This window comes from Melanotaenia boesemani, chromosome 20 (genome assembly GCF_017639745.1).
Source record: "Melanotaenia boesemani isolate fMelBoe1 chromosome 20, fMelBoe1.pri, whole genome shotgun sequence".
NCBI classification, from domain to species: domain Eukaryota; kingdom Metazoa; phylum Chordata; class Actinopteri; order Atheriniformes; family Melanotaeniidae; genus Melanotaenia; species Melanotaenia boesemani.
In genome coordinates, this window is record NC_055701.1 from 21,805,978 (window position 1) to 21,827,945 (window position 21,968).

The window sequence follows — 21,968 nt, forward strand, 5'->3', positions numbered from 1 at the left end:
ACTGATTCACTGAGATATTTACTTGGTCTGAAACACAATCATCTGTGGTAGAAGGTGATGAAGACTCAGGTATTGTTTTTTGAAGATCTGGGTGCTCTGCCATTTGCTGATTGATTAAGTTGCCATGGCAACATTGCCTCCTAGAAATATGGAGCCAGTTAAGCTGGTGATGACCCTGAGCTGCAAGTGTTGGCTGGAGCAGAATCTTTAACTGGACTAGTGAGCTGTGTTGTCTTCATTGTTAAGATGGTGAGTTAAGTCTCGCATCCTGTCAGATTTATCACCGATGGTCATGATTATATGTGAGGGAAGTACAGTCATGGACCTTCAGGGAAAAAACATGATGTGGATTATATAGAAGAAAATTTACCTTCAGCATTCTGTTTAATTGTTTGTACCAAAATCCAGGTAACCGACACCAAGATTTTTGAAATGTTATGGCACACACCAAATGACATCACCTGTCGGTCGCGTTGCATCGATGCTGTGAAGCCAAAGAAGGTGAAAAAAGAATCAGAAAAAAACTGTCAGAATTTAGATGAATATATTTATTCTTATGTGGGTATATTTACGAACCCATCACATTCTGTAAAAGTTTGGAGGGGAGCAACATCTCTAATGTTAACACATTTTCCATGAAAACAGTCTGAGATTTTTTAGTGATGAGAAAAGGTTTGCCTTGAATTTAATTATGGATTATTTACTTTTAAAGTGTTTGAAAAGTTTCTTTTTAAAAGGTCTGAAATATGAAACTTTTTATTGCTGTTTCTAATAAATCCGGCGTGTTTACTTCTGTTTCCAACCCCCCCCAAAAAAGCTTTGGATTGGTTAACTAAAGAGGGCGCTTGGCTGAAAAGTGATTTTACAGACGATACACTGGTGAAAAAAGTTTGAGAAATACTAATAATTATTATGGACTAATATTTATCATTCTGTGTTCTGCACACTTTGTCATCGATGCTGCGTGGTGGCCTTTACATGCAAATTGGGACAACAAAAGGGAAAATGCAACATTCCACAAAACATTCAGAAAAGAAAAAAACGTGTATAAGTTGGAGACAGCAGCTGTGACTGGACAGAATCTGAGTCCATTAAAATGGGTCAGTTAATCTATTTTTCTTCTGTGTAGTCAAGAATCCTTCCTTGGAGAAGTCCTTACCAAGGAGCTTTTCCAACTCGTATCCTTCTTCAGTTAAGAAAATGCTAATATAAATGCACATTGATACAGTCCTAACAAGTATGAATCATCAGTGGTCCCATGTCAGTAACTCCCCACACGGCAAGATTTGTATGCATGTTCATGCATGCATGGGTTCTGTCCAGGCTCTCCGGCTTCCTATACAGTCCAAAAACTTAGATATTAGACTCCTTGGTGATAGTAAACTCAGTTAAAGGTGTAACCAGCATCAGAAATGGACTCCTTCCAACATGAAAATTATACAGTCTGAGGTACAAACCTTGCAGAGAAAGGAATGCTGCATTTTATGTGTCACTATCTGTGGCCCAACGTTTGTTGGATACCTGGTAGAGTCAGCAAACCAGGTGTCTGTACACACTAGGTATCCAGCATTTGTAGGGATACCTAGTTTGCTGTCTCGGCTACAAATTTTAAAAACAAAACGTTCAGTGTGCTTAAATGACACTTGAGAAAAGGAAATTATTGTCTTAGTTGGACCAAAATTGGGCTTTTAAAAACCAACTACAACTTGTACAAAACCAGAGTAAAACACCAGATAATAAGGATCAAAGCACTCCTGCATACTAACACTCAGATACAAACAGGGTTAGATGGCCGACACATCCTGCTCCTAACTACTTTTTGCATTTTTTTTTTTATAAAAGTGTAAAGTGTATGTTTATATTAAAGTAGTAAAATGATGAATGAGCTGCTCTCATTCAAATATTTTTGGATTTATTTGTCATGTAGATTAAAAATAATAATAATAAATAAACAAACTGCAGCATCATCTGACAAAATTTCAGTTCAGTGAAACTTAAAAACATCTATGCAACAAATTCAGGTACAGAGAGTGTTGAGTTGAGCCATGTTTTACATTTACGATCCTTTGGGCAAGGAATAATTTTACAGATTTAAAACACAACCATCTGCCATTACTTCAGGATTTCTCCTGTCAGTATTATAATAATAATTATAATATAGTGTTCTTGTGGCTTAACTTTATCCAACTAAAGGGATAAAACAACAGAATTTATTTTTGAAACACAATCCTACTTTATTGCAACACAACTAGATCTTTTAGTTTACCTGCTGAATCAGTTGATTCACACCCTACCTGCAAAACTGGTGACTGGTGCCAAAAAATCCATCAGTAAATTAAAAAATATTCTAGTTTTCCTAAATTTCTGACATACTGAGGGCCAGTTTCCCACCAAAAACAATTTCGACTGGGTGACAGTAATTTGTTTGGTTTTTGTCATATAGCTAATTACTAAATTAATCTCTTACTTCTTACAATATTAGATTATGTTGACAAGTCAAAATACTACATTTTGTTAGAGAGGCCAAAATCACCAGACAGACCATTTTGACCACTGGGGTGCAGCAGACGCAAACTGTCGCTGCTAATAATTGAAATGATTTTATTACATTGTTACATGAAGTATATTAAAAATGTACATCTTGAGAGATACGAAATTCTGACCCTACCATCTGTATGTTGCAGCTGATGAGGAGGTTGACCAGACCAGGCAACATTTCTCCATCTATTGTCCAGTTTTAGTGAGTCTGCCTCAGTTTCCTGCTCTTAGCTGGCGGGAATAACTCTCGGTGAGGTCTTCTGCTGCTGTAGTCCATGATGGACAGAGATGATGTTCTGCATTCCTTGGATGTAACCAGTAATTATCTGAACTGTTGTCTTTCTATCATCTCTAATCAGTCTGACCTAATTTTTCCTTTTCCCTCATTTTTCATCTAGACAGCTGCTGCCCACTGGATATTTTCTCTTTTTTGGACCACTCTGTAAACTGTGGAGATGGTCCCAGTAGATTAGCAGTTTCTGGAATACCAGCCCGTCTGGCACCAACATTCACAGCACATTCAAAGTCATTCAAATCTTATTTCTTTGTCTCTTGTCAAAGTCAGTCTACATGCCTAAATGTATTGAGTTGCTATCATGTGATTCGCTGATTAGATATTTGTGTTAACAAGCAATTAAACAATACCTAATAAAGTGGCCGGTGAGTTCATACATGGAATATGTACATTTTTTGTTATCATTTCAGTTCTATGAGGTGTAAGTAGTATGAATTATAATCTGCTGCATGTGCATGTATATCTAATAGCCGGAAATGAATGAACATTAGTTTTTATGAAGCTGTTGTGATTTTATCTGTTATCTACTTTAACTTCTTTGTTTCTCCAACAGTGTGCTGATTGGCCAAGAAGCACATGATGTCATTTCTTTCTAAAGAAGCTGGCATCATGTTGTTCATTGAGCAGCGGGACTGGAGACGAGCAAGAGCACAGACCAGGAAAGATTACAAAAAAGAAAACCCAACATGTGGCCTCCCCAGCTGGTGGTCAAGAAGTAATAAGAGTGCAGGCAGACATGAAATTGAGGGTTATTTACTTGTTTATCAGCTGTTTTTTTTTTTTTTTTTTTATCAAAATAATTTCCTCTACTTCTTAGAAACTGTGTGTGGCCGCCACTTATCAGCAGGAAGTAGACACACTTCATTTAACCCCATGTCTCCTCTGCGAGAAGTATTCAAACAGTGGTATTGTATGTTTTGGGGTTGTGTACATTTTGACAACAGTGTGCTGGCTGTACTGTTTAATGATTAATCAAAAGCAACAGAGGCAGCTTTTTTTGACAGCCAGCTTTACAGTTTTATTGTTTGATGTCATTTAGAATCATGTGGAGCAAAAAATCCCCTGAATGAATGAAGCTACTTACTGTACAGCAAACTCCTGGTCTCTTTAAAAGATTCTGGTACTTGTTTGTGAATGATTGATCTTTATTTATTCAGGCAGGGTTGGCTCGTGCTCTCTTCCCCTACAACTCAGGCCGCATCCACAACTGGGAGGAGCCCAGTACAACCACAGCCTTTAAGGACTTCCACTCGAGCAGGCATGGATTTAATCAGAATGTCTTGGAGAGGTTTATAAGGGAGACATATGATTATAAATGCTGAAAATATAATAAACAAATAAACATAGATCATAGGACAACCCCATGGAAGAGTGAGGTGGAGTTGAGTTGATCACAGCATCAGTTGCGGTGGAATTAAGTAAAGCCTCAGAGAAACAGGGGAATTTTAGTACATCAGTGGTGTTTTGACAAGTACACTGAGTATATTTTATAAGAACCTCAGGAATGTGCATCAGTTTGAGCATTAAAGGGCATAATATAGTCTCTGTTTAACTTTCTTAAAGGCATTGAGAACCTATTTTATCCATCAGCTTCTTCTAAGTGTTGTGATCTTCATATATCTGCTATTTTTCTGAAAACTTGGGGGTAATTATTATAATTATTATTTCACTTATTAAACCGCTTGTTTTTTGCTTTGTCATCCTTTCATTTCTTTCTTGTTTGATGTGGGCAGAACTTGAAACGTAATGTTTTTTGCTATCTGGATTTGAGCTCTACATGGACTGTTCTGTTTGACACAGAAGGTATTTTGGATCTTTCATAAACCCAAACACAGCTCAGTGGGATAATCGAGGTCATGGTACACCATCCCATACATGGATCAGCTTCAACATTACAGCTATTTAAGAATTCCCCTTCCAACATGACTGAAATACTTTGGAAACTTGCTAGAGACCAGACAAAGCCGAACGCACCAGCTCTTTACATGATGTGTGTGCCTCAGAGAGCCAGAGTGAGCTGTGCCTCTGCCTCTTCACAAGATACTCAGACTCTGTTGAATAGCACTTTGTTGGCGTCAAGTTGGGCTGCAATGACATTCGCCCATGTACCCAAAGAAAACTGTGCAGTGCCATCAGAATAACTGCACAAATGTCAGTAGTTAAAAAGATTAAGTTAACTGATGCGTTTAATCAGCCATTGTTTGTGACTTTGAGAGGATAAGATTCTTCTGTCGGTTGGCCAAATTTGAGCACCTGTTGCTGCTTTAGGACTGGCGTTGAGCTGGGGTGGTGATTGCTCTTAAATTTTATACAGACATTCATTTTTCCCCCAGCAGCTGTTTTATGTGATTGGTGATTCACACAAGCAGAAGTAATTGAAACACAGATCAAACTAAAAAAATATAGAATGTTGTGCAAAACTTAATTTCAGTAATTTAACTTAACCCATAAGAGCCTGACTTGACATATTTGTTACATACAGTTTCTGATACTTGTCTTCTGTTCCCCTAATAGATACCCAGAAGCAGAAGATCAGATTATATTTTTTAAACTATTGCATAGTAATGAATGGTAGATAAAAAAATGGACTTTTCTTACCATTTTTTTCATGGGTCAGGCCTTAGAGGGTTAAAAAGGTAAACTAGACTCATCACATGCAAAGTGAGATATTTCAAGCATGTGTTTGTTATCATTTTGATGGTTGTGGCTTATAGCTTATGAAAACCTAAAAATCAAAATCTCAGGCAATTAGAAAAGTGTGAAAAGGTTCAGGGATGTAGCCTCTAAGTGCAGCACTCTAATCAGCAAATTAATCCAAAGCAATTGCCAATAACTCCTGAGCATTTAAATGGTTTTTCAGTCTATTTCAGTAGAATTCCCCATCATGGGGAAGGTTGCGGACCTGACAGTTGTGCAGAAAACCATCACTGACACCCTCCACAAGGAGGGAAAGCCTCAAAAGGTAATTGCAAGAGAAGCTGGATGCTCGCAAAGTGCTGCATCAAAGCACATCAATAAAAAATTGAGTGGAAGAAAAAGGTGCACAACCAGCAGGAATGACCGCAGCCTGGAGAGGATCGTCAGGAAAAGGCAGGTCAAAAATGTGGGGAAGCTTCACAAGGAGTGGACTGAGACTAGAGTTAGTGCTTCGTGAGCCCCCACACACAGATGGATCCTGGACATGGGCCTCAAATGTCATATTCCTCTTCTCAAGCTGCTTCTGAACAAAACAAAACATCAGGAGCGTCTTACCTGGGCTAAAGAAAAAATGAACGGGTCTGTTGAGCAGGGGTCTAAAGTGCTGTTTTCTGATGAGGCAAATTTTGCATCTCATGTGGAAATCAAGGTCCCAAAGTCTGGAGGAAGAATGGAGAAGCAACAATCCAAGACACCTAAAGTGCAGCATGAAGTTTCCACAGTCTGTGTTGGTTTGTGGAGCCATGTTAACTGCAGGCGTTGGTCCACTGGGCTTTATTAAGTCCAGAGTCAATGCAGCCGTCTACCAGGAGGTTTTAGAGCACTTCAGGCTTCCTTCAGCAGTGCCAAAAGAACCAGAACCTGGTTCAATGGGATTACTGTGCTTGATTGGCCAGCAAACTCTTTTTTGTTTTTAATTGATTTCATGTCATTTTCTACTTTTCAGAGATTTAGATTTTTGGGTTTTCATAAGTTATAAGCCATAATCATCCAACTTATGATGATTAAATGTTTGAAATATGTCTCTTTGCTTGTAATTAAGTCTATATAATATATAATTAGTTTACCTTTTTAAGTTGAATTACTGAAATAAATTAAGTTATGCACAATATTCAAATTTTTTGAGTTTCACCTGTATTTAAAGGTTTAAAGGGGTATTCCTGCAACTTTGTGCTACCTTACAGGCAGGGTATTTACACAAATTAAAGAAGAAAATTAAATCAATGGTGGTCCTTTATTTAACTGCTGCCTCTGAAATGCCATCTTTATTACATCTTTATTGTTTCAGTTTGAGATGCGTGGCTGTTGTTAAATGTAAAATGTGAAGCTTTAGTTGAGATCTTTTGTTAAACTTTGCTCAGCAGCGTCAGAAGACATTAAATAACTCATCAGATACTGTGTATTGCCTGTTACAATTAAGTTATATAGTTTGTTTTAGTTTAAGATATAAAATACCAGAAAAACTGCCTTTTCATCAGACTGAACATGTAAACATTAGAGGTAGCATTTAGCTTCAAACTAATGGCGGTGATGTTTTAAATTCTTCATTTTTTATTCAATATATAATTTATAAACTAATTAAGTCATAATTTAAATTCTAATGAAACAGCATTCTTATTCTGTCCTGGTGATAAATGCTGCACACAGCCAGTTTTCTGAATGCTATTAAATGCAACTTTAATGAATAACTTTGTTTTGTAAATGGCTCAAAGCTAATTTGCTAATGGTGGTGAGCATGATTAGCTCGGTATCAGACTCCAAACCCTGTTGCTGACAAGCTACTTTTACTTCTTTGCATCTTTACAGCACTGCTGATGTTTTACTGCAACAGCTTCCTTTAAAGCTCAGAACCAGGCGGTGAGCTGGCAGTCTGCTCCCATCCGTGACATCACTTTCCCAAACATGCGCCACTGGAAGTTTGTCCATATATGGAAGAGCTCCACTTTCTCCAGACTGTCAGGGCTATCCTGCTTTCCTGCTTCTGTGTGCATGTGTGAGCATGTGTGTGTATCTGTGTGTGTAACAGAGAGGAAGAGACTTGGCTTGCCTTACAAGGCCAGACATACCTGGCCATCTCTTCACAAGTTTATGAGAGCTGAGCTGTGACTCACCTTTCTATTCGCTGCTTTCATACAACACTGTCAAGCATTGGTGGATTGTAAGACTTCAGGCTCTGGGGCTCAGGTGTGTAAAAGCCCCCTCTCAAGTAACAAGATAGCTAGACTGAAAATGTCATAAAACACTTTTGTGTCTCCTTGGTGAGACACAACATATTTGTTGTTGTATGTACTTGTTTGTTTTATTGTTATCCATCTGCTTAAGAAAAGGGTGGGCTTTTTAGGTTATCTGTCTTTATGTGTCTGCATAATAACTCACATGGTGTGTATTAGTTCTTTGTGACTCTCAGCCATTTCCAAGGTTCCCTCTATAACTCTGTCCCCATAATGATGGTGGAAAGGACCCATTTATACAACTGACTTCCTCAGATTAAGTCTGTTAACTATTTTATATCACAGATGACACAAATCCATATTCCATCTTCAATTAAAACCAGCCCAAATAATAGCATCTACAGTTCACTGTCTATCCATCCTTCTCATTATTATGAGCCTTAGTTTGAAGAATATGCTGACCTTGTACACAACAGGGAAGACTGTGGCTTTATCTCACTTTTATTTGGATTATAAACTGATGACTCAGATTTTGTGCTGCTAGGTTTAAGATCTGTGTATCTGAGCTGCTACAAGATGGTGTATAGGCTTTATTTGTGGTTATAATTAATTGGAAGTAGTGAAACAACAACTGTGGTGGAAATCCACAAGCGGAACATGGAAAAAGCCTTTTCTTAGGAATTACTTTTATCTCTGGGAATTTCGGGGACGTTATATTGTTGCCTGAGTTTATTGCATGCCAGCTTAGACAGAAAACAGCGGGTGAGTCATTTTAATCTTTGCAAGGTTAGAAGCAAAATTGTTTCCATTTTCCCAAACATGCATCAGTTCTTCAAAACAAGCAAAAAACCACCACATGCATAAACTTTTTGTGCCTAAGTGGATTTTGTTTTTAGTTGTTACCATCTCTATTCAGCTTCTAAATGCAAATCAAAAACTGGTTTATGAAGTGTTCACATTTTAAAGTATGCATCTTCACAGCAAAGCCCATATTTGAACCATTTTTCACTGTCTTGAATGTCACAGTGTTTTAGTTTATTCTGTGTTGAGCTTTTGTGCAAATTTTTTGTTTGTTCTTATTTAGTTTTTGTCTTTTTACATCAGTCTGAATCTGTAACTTCTGCACGTTAATATTTTTCCTTTGTGTCTTGATCAGATTTCTGACACATTTACATTTTGTTTGTTAGAAACTATGCAGAATAATATTAAACTTGTGGGTTTTTCTCTGCAGTCCTGCTTCAAGTAATCACAGCAGAGAATTTGAAATACAAATACATATCCACATACATATTGTACAAATTTAGAGTTTTCCTCTTTTATATGAAATGTTAGCCCTGTTACATTAGCTTTACTTCACAGATGTGGATTTAATAATCTTTGAATACACACAAGGATTTTGGTTGGTTTGTTAAAATGGATTAAATGAGTTATCAGTAAATAAAGTATTTAACAAGGACTCCGTCGTTAAGCCTTTAAATATTCAAATAGTATGTTTGTCACCTATAATTTCCATTGATATTGTTCAGCCAAAACATAAAACAAACTAATGTTTTCTTGTTAAAACACAGAGCCCAGCTGGGAAAACCTGCATCCATGGCATTCACATAGACGTTACTTTGACACTTTCCATCTAACTAAACATTTTTGGAGATCAGTCATGCTTCTTGTCAAATGGCAACAGCTCTCCCACAGCTGCTCAGAGAACACAAGAGTCTGGAGTGTCCACCTAGTCCAAACTCTCCAACCTAATGGGATCTGTAAATCGAAAGCCCAATCCACAAAGACCCCACCCAACAACCCACACATCCCAAATTATCTGTACCAATCTACCAAACACTTTAAGACACTTCAGATAATCTTTGTCCTTCTGATAACCTGCTTGGTCAAAAGTGTTTCAGCAGAAAGAATAAATTATATTTTACACATTTATATAATGGGTGTTAGAAATATAAGGTCTTAATTATCATAAATAGCAGCTGTATGGAATAAATTTAGGGAATTAAGCATTTAACATACTTGATTAAAGATAGTTCCCTATATTTGAAATGTAAATTTGCACAAAACTAGTCCAAGCTTTCATCTTTAGTTGGTTTGATTATTGTATCAGTGTTTTTACAGGTTCTACCGAAAAAAATCAAGTAGACACCTGCAGCTTATTACAGAGTTCAGCTGCTTGAGACCTCACTAAAACCAAGAAAGTGGACCACATCAGTCCAGCTCTGAGGTCTTTACACTGGCTGCCTGTTCGTCAGAGGATAGACTTTAAAGTTCTGCTGCTGGTCAATAAAGCTCTGAATGGTTTAGGACCAAAATACATCGGTGACCTTTTGACCCAGTATGAACCTACCAGAACCATCAGGTCATCTGGATCCAGTGTCTTATCAGTTCCCAGAGTCATAACCAGACATGGAGAAGCTGCATTCAGCTTCTATGCTCCACATGTCTGGATCAAACTCCCAGAAAGCCTCAGATCAGCTGAAACACTCCGAGTTAAAGTCCCACATGTCTGCTGCTACATTTCAATAGTTTTTATTTAGAGTCCAGATCTTCATCTGTTTCTTTTAAGCTTGAATTTGTAAACTTGGTGATGTTTTAATACTGTTTTTCCCACAATGGCACTTTATTTCTTGCATTTTCTCTATGTTCTCTTAACTTTTTCTTTCTGTTTTTCTTTCTTTTAATTATTTAATGCACTTGTTATTGCTCCCTGCTTTAATGCTTTTAATGCTTTGTTTTATCTAAAGCACTTTGAATAGTCTTGTACATGAAATGTGCTATACAAATAAATTTGCCTTGCCATTGATTGCTTTACAGAAAGTTTGAATTTGTATTTTTGTCGTTCAAAAATCCTAGATAACAAAAATATGTCTAATGAGTAATCACGGAAAAAAATAATACATACCATATAAACAAACGAATTAACTGTTACAAGCGAATTATCCTGTGATGTTAGGATCAACCTGTGCAGTCAACCTTGGATATAAAACCTAGAAAATGACAGCCAAGATAGCCAATCAGCATCAAGAAGGTGGGGTCTGTAATCTTGAGACATCCAATCAAATTGCTCAGTCGGTTATCGATTCAATTTGTCTGAAGCAAAGTTTTTGAGTCTGTCTCTCCTCGATACAGAGCCTGCCTACAGCCTGCCTGCCGCGGGGTACTCCTGTTGGGGAAAAACAGAAGATAGAAAAAGAGGCAGAATTGGAGGGGGAGAGACAGAAAGAGAGAGAGAGAGAGAGAGACAGACAGAAAAGGAAGCCGGGGGTGGACCGTTAATTTCATCCACACGCCGTCTTGAATGCGTGGAGGAGAGTAGCCTGAGCTGCTGCGAAAACATTACCTTGCTGAGGACCAGGGGACTTAGGAGACCAGCAGAGAGCGGTTATATATAAATACGTGTATAATATGGATCACTATGATGGAGACCATGTCTATATGCAGCAAGAAGATGACTGGGATCGGGATCTCCTCTTGGATCCTGCATGGGAGAAGCAGCAGAGAAAGGTGAGACTGACTTTCGTCTACCTCCTGCGCGGAAGCGGGTTTGTTACCTGTCGTGATGATACAAATTATAAAGTATATTCATATTGTTGCCACGCACCGGCGAGGACGTGTTTAACGACCGTGGCAGCAGATCGATCAGTTGGCGCAGCCACAGGGACCGTCAGACATCACCAGCTGGTAGCTGTTTAATTATCAGCCTCGTTATTATCGCTTTGTTTTTCACCTGCGCGACTTCTTCAGCGACTTCTATCTGAAGCCCCAACCGGCTCCCAAACTTTTTCTCGCATGGAGATCTCGCCCAAATTTCCACGCATAGCTTTATAAAATGTCCTGTTGTGACAATTACACACAGGAGGCCCACCCATTAGCTGTGCGGGAGAGGGAAATAGTGAAGGAGGAGGGGGAGAGAAAAACAATTAAAAAGACAGTGCGGCCACCATTCCTGCGCAACAGATGTCAGCCATGCGCTTGACTGCGTAGTGTTTGCTTGGCCCCTCCTGTCATCTGGCTTATGATGCGACGTGGATTAGGCCGTGCTTAACAACCAGGGGACGGAGTGTGTGTGCGTTTCTAAGAGGGAGAGGGGGGTTAAGCCCACCACAACTCATTTTGAGTCTCCATTATTCAGCGATTTGACGAGTTTACGCGCGGATTCTGCGCGTTTTTACGGACACGTGAGATTTTTATGCATAATTGCATGCTGAACGCCCTAACAAGAGGGCAGTTTGGAAGTTAATATGTCCACCTATTAATTTCAGAATATATTACTCTACTTTTCCCACTTGTAGCCAGACGTGCGGACACTTTATATTTGTAACAAAGGGCTGTAAGACGTCCATATGCTATCCTAACAAGTCTAAATCTTCAGCACGCGTCTCACAGCTGCTGCTCTTTTTTTCCCTCTAGACATGAGTATGAATGGCCTGTTTCGAGAGGGGGTGCTCCCCCCCCCGTGAAAAATAGGGGGGACGGACGATGTGGAATCTGAGTAAGCGCTGCGGTTTGGGTTGGGCTTGCAAGGGAGCGAGAGTGCCCAAAAATGGTAATAATCGGCCCCTCTCGCTGCTGTTGGAAAACTTTTCCCCAAGTTTTTTTTTTTGCACTGCGAAGCTCTCAGCTTCTAGTTTCCTGGATTATGTCATCAGCAAGCTGCTACCGGTCGAAAGCAAAGGAAGGAGAATAAAGGGAATGGTATGCAGCAGGTGTGGACGGCAGGCAGGGACATCAGTGGTGCCTCTTATATATCATTTTTTGTTACAAGACTTCCTGATACATTAAAGGGGAAGTTTGAACAGAAGCAGTAGCACCTGACACTTGACACTGTAGTCCAACTGGGATCACACACTCAAAATCAGTCATGATTTGGTGGTGAAAGGCTTTGCTGTGATGACCTGTACATTTCTGTGCCGGCGTGACCCTCGATGATCTAATCATCATCCTGCAGAGAACAGGAATGTTTCAGCCATCCGCTCCTCTCCTTGCACACAGAGCATAAGTGGGCATGTTGAGAGGGATGAAGACTCAAGTATGTGCATGTATGCGCACACAAAACCAAAAATTCCTTCCAAGCTTCAGCAATCAGCTTTGCTGCTGATGAACTGATAACCTGGAAGCCTTAATGTTTACTTAGCCTTTTCCCATAACAAAATATTTATTATCTTGGTCTATTCGGCCCTTTTTTTTTAACACATCAACCAGGTGCTTCTTTGGGGGTTAAGATGCGGGTGGGTTCATTTTAACAAAAAGTAAGGGAAGAAGGGCTTTGTTTTTGTGATACAAGCAGAAATGTTTAATCTTTTGGATGAAACTGGAGTTACATTCGCTGGACATTCATGCACATAAGCCTACTTATCCTCTGTCTGGAGACTTTTATTAAAAGGTGATAATGGAAAATCTGCCATGGTTTAGTGGGTCTTCACACACAAACCCAGCATGTCAGAGAGTGCTTAAAATATTTTGAGTCTCATACAAGTCCTAACCTGACCCTCAGGTATAAAGACGCTGGTATCTTCTTATCTCAGTCTTTGGAGCCCCAGGTGTCTCGACTGTACTCTGCCAGAAGTTACTCACAGCTGCAACTTTCACATGTTTTCACATAAATGACACGTGTTATTGTTTTTGTATTACTTTGAATAATCTCTATCACAACATCTGTAATTTCCGGTTAGTTTTTTATTTTTGTGTTTGTTTTCACAGCTGGAAGGTGGAGTTCAGGTGTTAACTGCTGTAGCTAATTTGCCCAGGTTTGTCCTTATAAGGCTGTAATCTGTCTGTCTGTAAACCTCCCGCCTCCTACTTCCCATCTCCCACACCCCAACCTTGTGTTCCCAAACACTCCCAAACCCACACCCACATTCCCTTCTTAGGCTGCAAGCCAGGTCAGAGATAAGTGCGACTGAATTTTCTTTTACAACTTTTGCCCAAGACGTTCCGACAGAGACAGACCCATACCCATGGATAACCCATGGATAACCAGGCATGACTGGTTAATTTTTGTATAGATTTTTCTGTTTTTTGTTTTGGTCATTACATTTCTGCGAATTATCTTGTCAGACTCAATTAATCCACTGTACAGGGCAGAAAGTTTTCCAGGAACTTGTAAGGTTTTGTACCCGATCAGTGAGGATCCTGACCCACATCCACATACAGTAACTGATGTGCCACTGCATCAAGAGGGACACGGCACTTACCCTGAATGTGGAAAAGTTACAGCTGCAATGATCAGTTGATTATTTCCTTATTTTTCTTTGTCATGATTTCAGCCTGGATTTGGGTGTGGGACTGTTGGTCAAATAAAAAATAACAAAACAAAGAAAAAACAAACATCAACTTAGAAAAGTAATCGCAAGCGTCTTTCATTGTTAAATCAAATAGTCCGGTTTTATTTCATTGGTGCTCTAATACATCAGCCATCAGAAACAAAAGCAAGCCTGTCATTGTTTTCTGTGTCCAGGAATTTTGAAATGACATTATCAGTGCTCAGGAAACTGACTCAGCACGTGAATGACTTGTGTGTGTCATTTCAGTTCTAGTAAGCGAACAGGAAAGCCCCCCCCTCCACACACACACGCACACACACACACACACAATAGCAGCTGTTTGCTGGATTGCATAATGGGATGTGTAATTTCGGCTCCGGCCACTTCACCAAATGCTTCCTGTCATCAAATTCCTCTGCTGCAACAGCACACCTTTTGAAACCCCGCTTTTAACAAAAGAAGAAGAGCGGCTGTGACAAAGCAGGGGACGTCAGAGAAGTGTCGGCCATTCTCTCTCTGTGTGGCCGGTGGCTTTAAAGAAACACAAGCAGGCTGAAGACGGTTTTTTGTGTTCAGTCAATTGTCTGACTGTCATCTGATGTTTTCTGTTCTGCTGTCTAACACTAGCGCCATGATGGTCTTTGTTATCCAGAGCAGCTCCTAATGAGATGATTGAACTCACATGTAGTTATTACCTTGAGAGGACACAGTGGCTGCATGATATCTTATCTGTGAAATGTAATTTAGCTTATAAGATCTTATTTGATCTTATAAGAGAAATGGTGCTTATTTTGAACACTTTAATAAAATTTAAATCAGATTTGAATTTGTAACTTTTCTGCAACTTTCTTTTTTTTTTTAAAAAAAAGGTGTCGTGCAAAAATGCACCAATTAGATCTACAAAAGCAGTTTTGTGCTTTGGAACGTGACTTTTTGCACACATGTCCATACAATTGAGTACATAAGTGGTATATAATCAAATGATGTAGATAATACTTATTCACCCTGCAACTTTTTAGTGTATTGTTCACATCTTATGCTGAATCTGACTCAAATGATGCTACAATTCTCATAAAATGAACCCATGCAGCATCTGCATGAAGCAAATCAATTTGTCAACATGAACATGACATGGTTTATGTTTACAGAGCCTTTTTAAAGTGTTTTTGAGCTGGTCATTAAACCCAAACTACACTTATGAAGCCGCTCTTTAAGCTCAAAATTCGGTTCAGTAATCCTATGACTGAGAATGTTTAGCATACCTTTAGCAAGGACGAGGCAGTACCGGTAAAACTTAAGGGAAGTCCTTACCACATTCTGTTTCAACACATAATCCTGTAAACTTCAGTTTTTTGCTGTTGTATTGAAGTTTTTATACAAATTAAACAAAGAAAACATTTAAATTAATCTAATGGCAATTTAGTGTTTCGATCCTCCTTCTGTCAGATGAATGTTTTGACATTGATCTAACTCAAATTTACCTGCTAATGAAGATTATTTAGAAACATTTATTTTTATTTATTTTTTTTAAACAGTGGACTAATGAGGCAATCCTTTTTGTGTGTCTACCTGTCTGATTCAGAGATGCTACAAGGAATCCTGCTGTTTGTTAGCTGGAGACCGTTCAGTATCCATTTTTCAGTCACGTAGTCATAAGTCCGGAAGGCTGCCGCTCCTCCTGAATCACAGAGAAGTCATAAAGCTGAAGATGTGATTGAACAATATCTTGACTGTTGCGGAATCTTGGGTGCTGATGGCTGTGCGTCCGTTTGCCGTGGTTAACACACCCTGGTCCATAAATCCAAACAGGAACTCCCCAGAGAATCTATCATGCTGTCCCTGTCATGCTTTCTGGCGTCTGTCTCATTTGTCTTGAAAGATGGGGTCACATGCTGACACCCAGGGCTGAGAGGGCTCAGGAGCATCCGCTCACGCCGTCAGAGGAAGTTTTATGAGCATGCCCCCAGATCAGCTGGAGGGCATGATCCGGTTCATCTGATCCCAGACTTTTTCCACTAAAGAATCAGTTGGTCTTGTCTTGAACTGGGATTTCATCGACCCTAGTATAGACATCTACAATCAAAATCTCAAAATCATGCACTTAAAGTGATTCAAGATTTGAAAATGAGTTTTTATTATTTCCCTTAATCCAATTATCTATGAATTTACTCCAACAATCTCACATCTCTACAAAAATCTTTCATCCTTCTTGTTTAAGTTTAAGCAGCTCCAGTATGAAGAGAGTCTGGCCTTGACCAAGTACATTTCATAATTAATCAAAACATCTCGGTAATTCAAGAGGAAGTCAGCTACTGATGAAGCTGACGTTATGGTGTGTCAGAAGACACTGACCTGTGTCTAATCGCTGTTGCGTAACCTGACTCTGCGTCTTTCATCAATGGGACCACTCTCAAAGAGATCTTTAAGACTTGTTTTACTGCACATGGTATGTAGTGGCACAAAGTTAGGCAAAAATGGGCATCATATGATCTACCATGGTAAAAGTGATGGTGGTATTAGATAAGACGACTCTTTGGCTTCACACGAATTCTTTTCTGATCTCCTCTGTGTTTTAAAGCAGCAAGATCCAATGACTGAGAGAAGTCCGGACCACTGCAGAACTTATCGTCTTCTTTCTGTCTGGAAAACATTTTCATACCGTGGCTGAAATTCTCTTTGTTTGAGGAAGGTGAACACTCCCTTGCCCTCATCAAGCCGAATGCTACATCTGAGTTTTTTACGAATCCGCTGTTTGAAAAGTCAAATGTGAGCAATTACCAGGCTCTTATCTGAGCAGCTCCAAATGCCAGGGCCCTGATGCAAATTCTTACATAGCTTATTTTCTCAGGCTCGGCCTCCAAATTTAGAAACATACACAGAAATCAGATCTCAGTTATAGGTCATTAAAACATTTTCAAGGCTCATTGTGCAATGAATTTAAACGACTTGGTGTCAGCGGTTCGGATAAGTTTAAGTGCTTTGCTTCATTTGTGAGGCTCCTAATTTACAATTCATGCTTTACAGCCTGGAGTTTGTTATATTTGCAGAGAGCCAGAACTGGGAGACTTTTTGATTACACATTCACTCTTAGATTTGGGGTCAAGGTGCATTTCCTGCAGAGCAAATGGCAAAAAAAAAAAAGGGGGGGGGGGGGCTCAACTTAACGCACAACTATGTCGGGAGCCACTACACACTTGTCGCCACACCTTTTCAATAGTGCACGACCTAGAGGGGTTTTATAGGTGATCTGTCTGCATGTTTCCAAGGAATTTTCCAGCACCACATGGATAGGATGTAGTCCAGTCTTTCCACTGCTAATGCTATTAATCAAACCACATGCATTCTCAAGCGCATGTGCTTGCTGCGAAGCCTCTCTTTGAAGCTGAGGAGGGGGGGTTGGTTTGTACTGTACTTGCAGAGACTGCGAACATGTGAGTGTATTAGCTGTAAGCCACCTCATAGGAGCAGCTGTGGTGCGTCCCCCTGTATGTAGGAAAAAAAGGAATTAGAGTAAACAGATACCGTGGTAAAAGCAGGCACACCTTTCCATTCAGTAGCTGCATGGGTGGAGCACAGGAGGGGAGAGAGGTGAAAAGAGAGGGAGGAAGGAGGAGGCAGTAAGTGGAAGAAGAGGCTCAGACAGAAGAGCTTTCAGGTTCTGCACAAAGACCATGTATTCAAGAGGATACTCTTTGTCACATTGTCAAACTGGAGTCAATAATTTATTACCAGCGAGGATGGTGTATGAGCTATCAAATAACTCTTTTTAGACTTAGAGGGTGTTTTTCTACTGCAACATGCTTATGTTGTCATGAACTGTATTTAACATTATTTAGAAAAATGCATATATTTTAAAATGGCATGTTGTTTAAAGAGTAACACATTGATTATTCAACATCAAAAGTAGTCCGTGTTGTTGGTCTGTTCTCAGCTAAAGGTGGCTTAGATGCTTTCTAACTCTGCTGGCATGACTTGTGTTTAAACAAATAGTTTGACATACTTTAGAAATAAATAGAGATGTTCCGATACCATTTTTTCCCACCCGATACCGATTCCGATACTTGTGCTGTGGGTATCAGCCGATACCGAGTACCGATTCCACTATGTTGTTAAAAAAATATATTAAACAAAGTCAATTTACTTTTTGAATTTATTTCTAAATAGTACAACATAAAAACTGTTGCAGGACAGCTACTAAATAAATTCTAAGAATAATTATAAAGTAAAAATGAAGCTACTTTTTTAAAATAAAAAGGCATTTAAATAGAACAGTAGCCGATAAAATAAACAGAATTGCGACAGCAGCTTAAATAAATCTAAAAATAATTTAAACATAGTGTATCCACAATATTTTTAAATAAAACAGGAATTTAAATATAAAAAATAAAAAATTAGCAGTGCAACAACTTCAATAAACCTAAATATAATTTAAAAAAAATCAGTGCAGCCATAATATCTTTTAAAATACAACATTTCAACAGAACTGTATAAAAAAAAGTAACTGCAACTTAAATGATCCCTTTAAAAGATTGTTGCTGCACTATGGAGTAAAGATTCAGAAAATACAAACCAAAGGAGTAGCAGCTACACAGTAAATAAAAAATACTTTAACACAAGTTTGCTACACATTGCAGTAGCTCCAAATGTCCGTTGTAAAGCTGACTGCATGTATATCTTTCAGCATACTCGAAATGTGTTCCTTAACTGTCTCGTATAGTTTGGGTAGTGCAGTTTCGGAGATATATTTACGACCTGGCAAGCAGTACCTTGGCTCCAAATGCTCCATTAGGCGACGAAATCCCACATTTTCGACAACAGACAGAGGTTGGTCATCAAGGACAATAAATTCCACAATTTTGTCCGTTATCTGTGTTGCTTTTCGGCTGTCCTTGGAGAATTTTTCTCGTCGCTGGAAGGCAGTTTCCAGAGTTTGCTGCTGCAGCTCATTCTTATTTAGCTCCTTAACTTTAATCATTTCGTCATGCTCTTTAGCGTGACGCGTCTTCAGATGTTTAATCATGTTGCTGGTGTTATAATTACCAGCATTTGTGCCACCTCGCGAAATTTTATTGTTGCATATTTTGCAGGTCGCAGTCTTGCTGGTAGGACAATCCAGCGTAAAATATTGCCACACCGACGACATGATTACTACCTCCGGTTAGCTCCTCTTAACAGGTGTCAGGTGGTCTGTTCTTCTTCGCCCCTCTAAAACAGCAGACTGCAGAGGGCAGCACAGCACAACTGTTTTTAAGAGCAGCAAAGAAGAACTGCGTCAGCGCTCACAGAGTTAATCCGTAAAAAAAAGATTCCTATTAAAATATGGGGTATCGGATCGGTGCCTGAACTCCACTACTCGCCGATACCGATACCAGCATTTTCGGCAGTATCGGAGACATTTCCGATACTGGTATCGGAATCGGAACAACTCTAGAAATAAAATTTGAAAAGTGCTTACATATTAATATCACTGTTTCTATTTCTCTTTTTTAAATTGAGACATGGCTAGCAGAGAGTTTGCTTAGCTTAGCACTGACTGCTAGCGTAGCAAGCTAGCAGTCAGTGCTATGACTGCAGAGATAGTTTTATCATCTATTGAAGGGAAAGGGGGGGAGCCGCATTGCTCATGAACTGTGAACATAGTTCATTGATTGAGTTTCTTTAATCAGCAAATCATCTAACACCATAGTGTAACTAGGATTACTAGGAGTTAATGGAAACTATTATGTCCATCAACTCTTCTGAATGAGATCAAACTGACATTAAAGCTCCTGCGAAAAACAAACTAACACAAGCATTATTGCAGTAAAAAAAAAAAATATATATATATATATATATATATAGAAAAATGTCAACTTTTTATTAGGTAACTTATATTACATATATATTAATGGAAATTTTAATGTTTGTCTCTGTTTTCCCAGGACAGCCATCAATGTTGGCACTATTAGCCACTCAGCTCTTTGCGTTTTCCCAAATTCTGCTGCTGCTGCATTAGCAGGAAAACTTATCAGCAGATCACTTCCCACATGGCACAAGACTTTTCCCCTGGATGAGTGTAACTGACACTGTGGGTGTGGAACTACAAGGGTTTTAGTGACAAGTACAAAGTGGAGGTTAAAAGAACATTATGTTAATCAAATTTAGAGTTAAAACATTTGATGTCACAACTATCTTTTAAGGACAGTTTGAAACATTTTGTCATGTTTAAATCTTTTTTTTTTCTTTTACTTTCTAGCCATCGTTTCTAGACCTTGCATACTTTTGTTTTTGCTTTTTCACATCATCAACCTATTCGTGTTTTTGCTGATATGCGGGTTGCAGTGGAATTTTCTTTTTAAATCCTTGCTTTGTTTTTAGTCTGAGCATGTTGAAATCCCTCCGGCCTTATCAGGAAGCCTGTCTTCCATGCAAAGGGTGGCGCTTCACCCTTATTTGCTCTGTGTGTTGTAAAAGGCCAATTGCAGCTTTTGAACAACAATGAACACAAGATGTTACTAAGGCCTTTTATTTACACTGTGGGCAATTAAGGCTAATTGAGATGGAGTTAAGTTCAATGCAGTGAATCAGCCTGCCTTGGTGGCCTGCACGAGAGGGAGTAAGTAAATATGCAGAGGTTAAAGCTACAGAGCATGGAGGAGACATGAACTGAATTCTTGTGAGCTTAGATTGGTTATAATGTTAAAAATATAAATAAATTGCTTAGGAAAAGGAGGGATGAAAATTGAGACCAGAGGCTCTTTGTTTTGCTGCACCCATACACTTTTGTAAAATAGGGCAAGCATTGAACGCCTGAATTTCAATCAGTGGTGGCTATCGACCATGTGGTTCACCAGCGTCGCAGTTTACTCCCTGCAGGCGAGTTGCATTACGCGCAGATGACTCCGTACTGTTTGTTTGTGGCAGATCTTGCAAATAGTGACTGGAATCTCTTTTCCTTGCATGGCTTTTCTCTCTCGGTTTCCTACAAGATTAGCACACTTGCTCCTCACGTCACTTTATGTACAACAGTAAACAAAAGCAGCCTCTGTGAAGTGCTCACAGCAGATCTCATTACAAGTTGTAACAGACACCCACCCCTCTACTGACCCACCCCTGGTAACCCAGTGCAAGAGGAGGGCTAGCCTGCTACTTGTTGCTGTGTAGTGGAGAGGCACTGGCATAGTGGCAGGGCAGAAGAGGTTTGAGCTGTATGAAGTGCTGGAGCAATACTGAGAGGGAGGGTGCAACTACACTCGATCTGATGCTGTGATCACTTCAAAACAGCTGAATTTTAAATATATTTTGGTGCTCAGAGGACTGATGTGTGTTCTTTTCACTGACTTCACTGTGACCCATTTCTCCCTCTTCTTAGCTGGTGTAATTGCAGTCTTTGTGACCTTCCACTGATCCAGCTCTGAAATGCCAGAGGAGAAACTCAGATGCCCACAAAATATTTCTTTCCCACAACTTTGTATGAGAAATTGCACCTCTTTTCAGTGCTGCAGCAAAGTCAATATACTGGTTGTTGCCAAGAGTGGATAACAGTCTGCCAGGTCACCTCTGGTGCAAAAGCAATTTGAGCACTGGGTTTGGATGGTAGAGGCTGTAAACACCTGGAAGAAATTAATTAAAGTAATGCTTGCACCCTTTCTTTTCCTGAATAAAATAAGAAGTCATTATAATACATTTAATGTTTCTGGTGTTGTCCAATTTGAGAGCATCTTATGCTGAGTGTTATTTAGCCATCTTGTTCAAAGAAGACCACAAAGCAGTAGTAAGTGTCATGACTTTAAATGACTTTAAACTAAAAGCTGACCATCAGACATCAGGAACGTCTAGAATACCTGTTAACATCTTGTCTTTTGGTGAAAATTCTCTGTTTAACCCCACTGACACCAGGGCTAACTAAATGTTGAATTCTGTTGTATGTAAATGTCATATTAGCCATGTAAGATTAGCTTATGTGCTTAATGAAAGCCGTCATGTACAAAATGTCCATGTGAGTGAAGTTGGAATTAAAATGTT

At 39.2% G+C, this 21,968-nt stretch overlaps 1 protein-coding gene across 5 annotated transcripts in view; it reads left to right on the top strand.

Moving 5' to 3' along the window:
• Positions 1 to 10,811: 10,811 nt before the first annotated feature.
• actn1 (actinin, alpha 1) overlaps positions 10,812 to 21,968 on the top strand; it is a 59,164-nt gene continuing 48,007 nt past the window's right edge. For 3 of the 5 annotated variants that reach the window (XM_041971258.1, XM_041971261.1, XM_041971262.1), the window contains exon 1: positions 10,813 to 11,205. In XM_041971258.1, the coding sequence (XP_041827192.1) occupies positions 11,107 to 11,205 (99 nt within the window). In that variant the 5' untranslated portion in view covers positions 10,813 to 11,106. Of the gene's footprint in view, positions 11,206 to 21,968 lie in introns of all 5 variants that reach the window. The other 2 variants (XM_041971259.1, XM_041971263.1) reach the window with 1 other exon arrangement.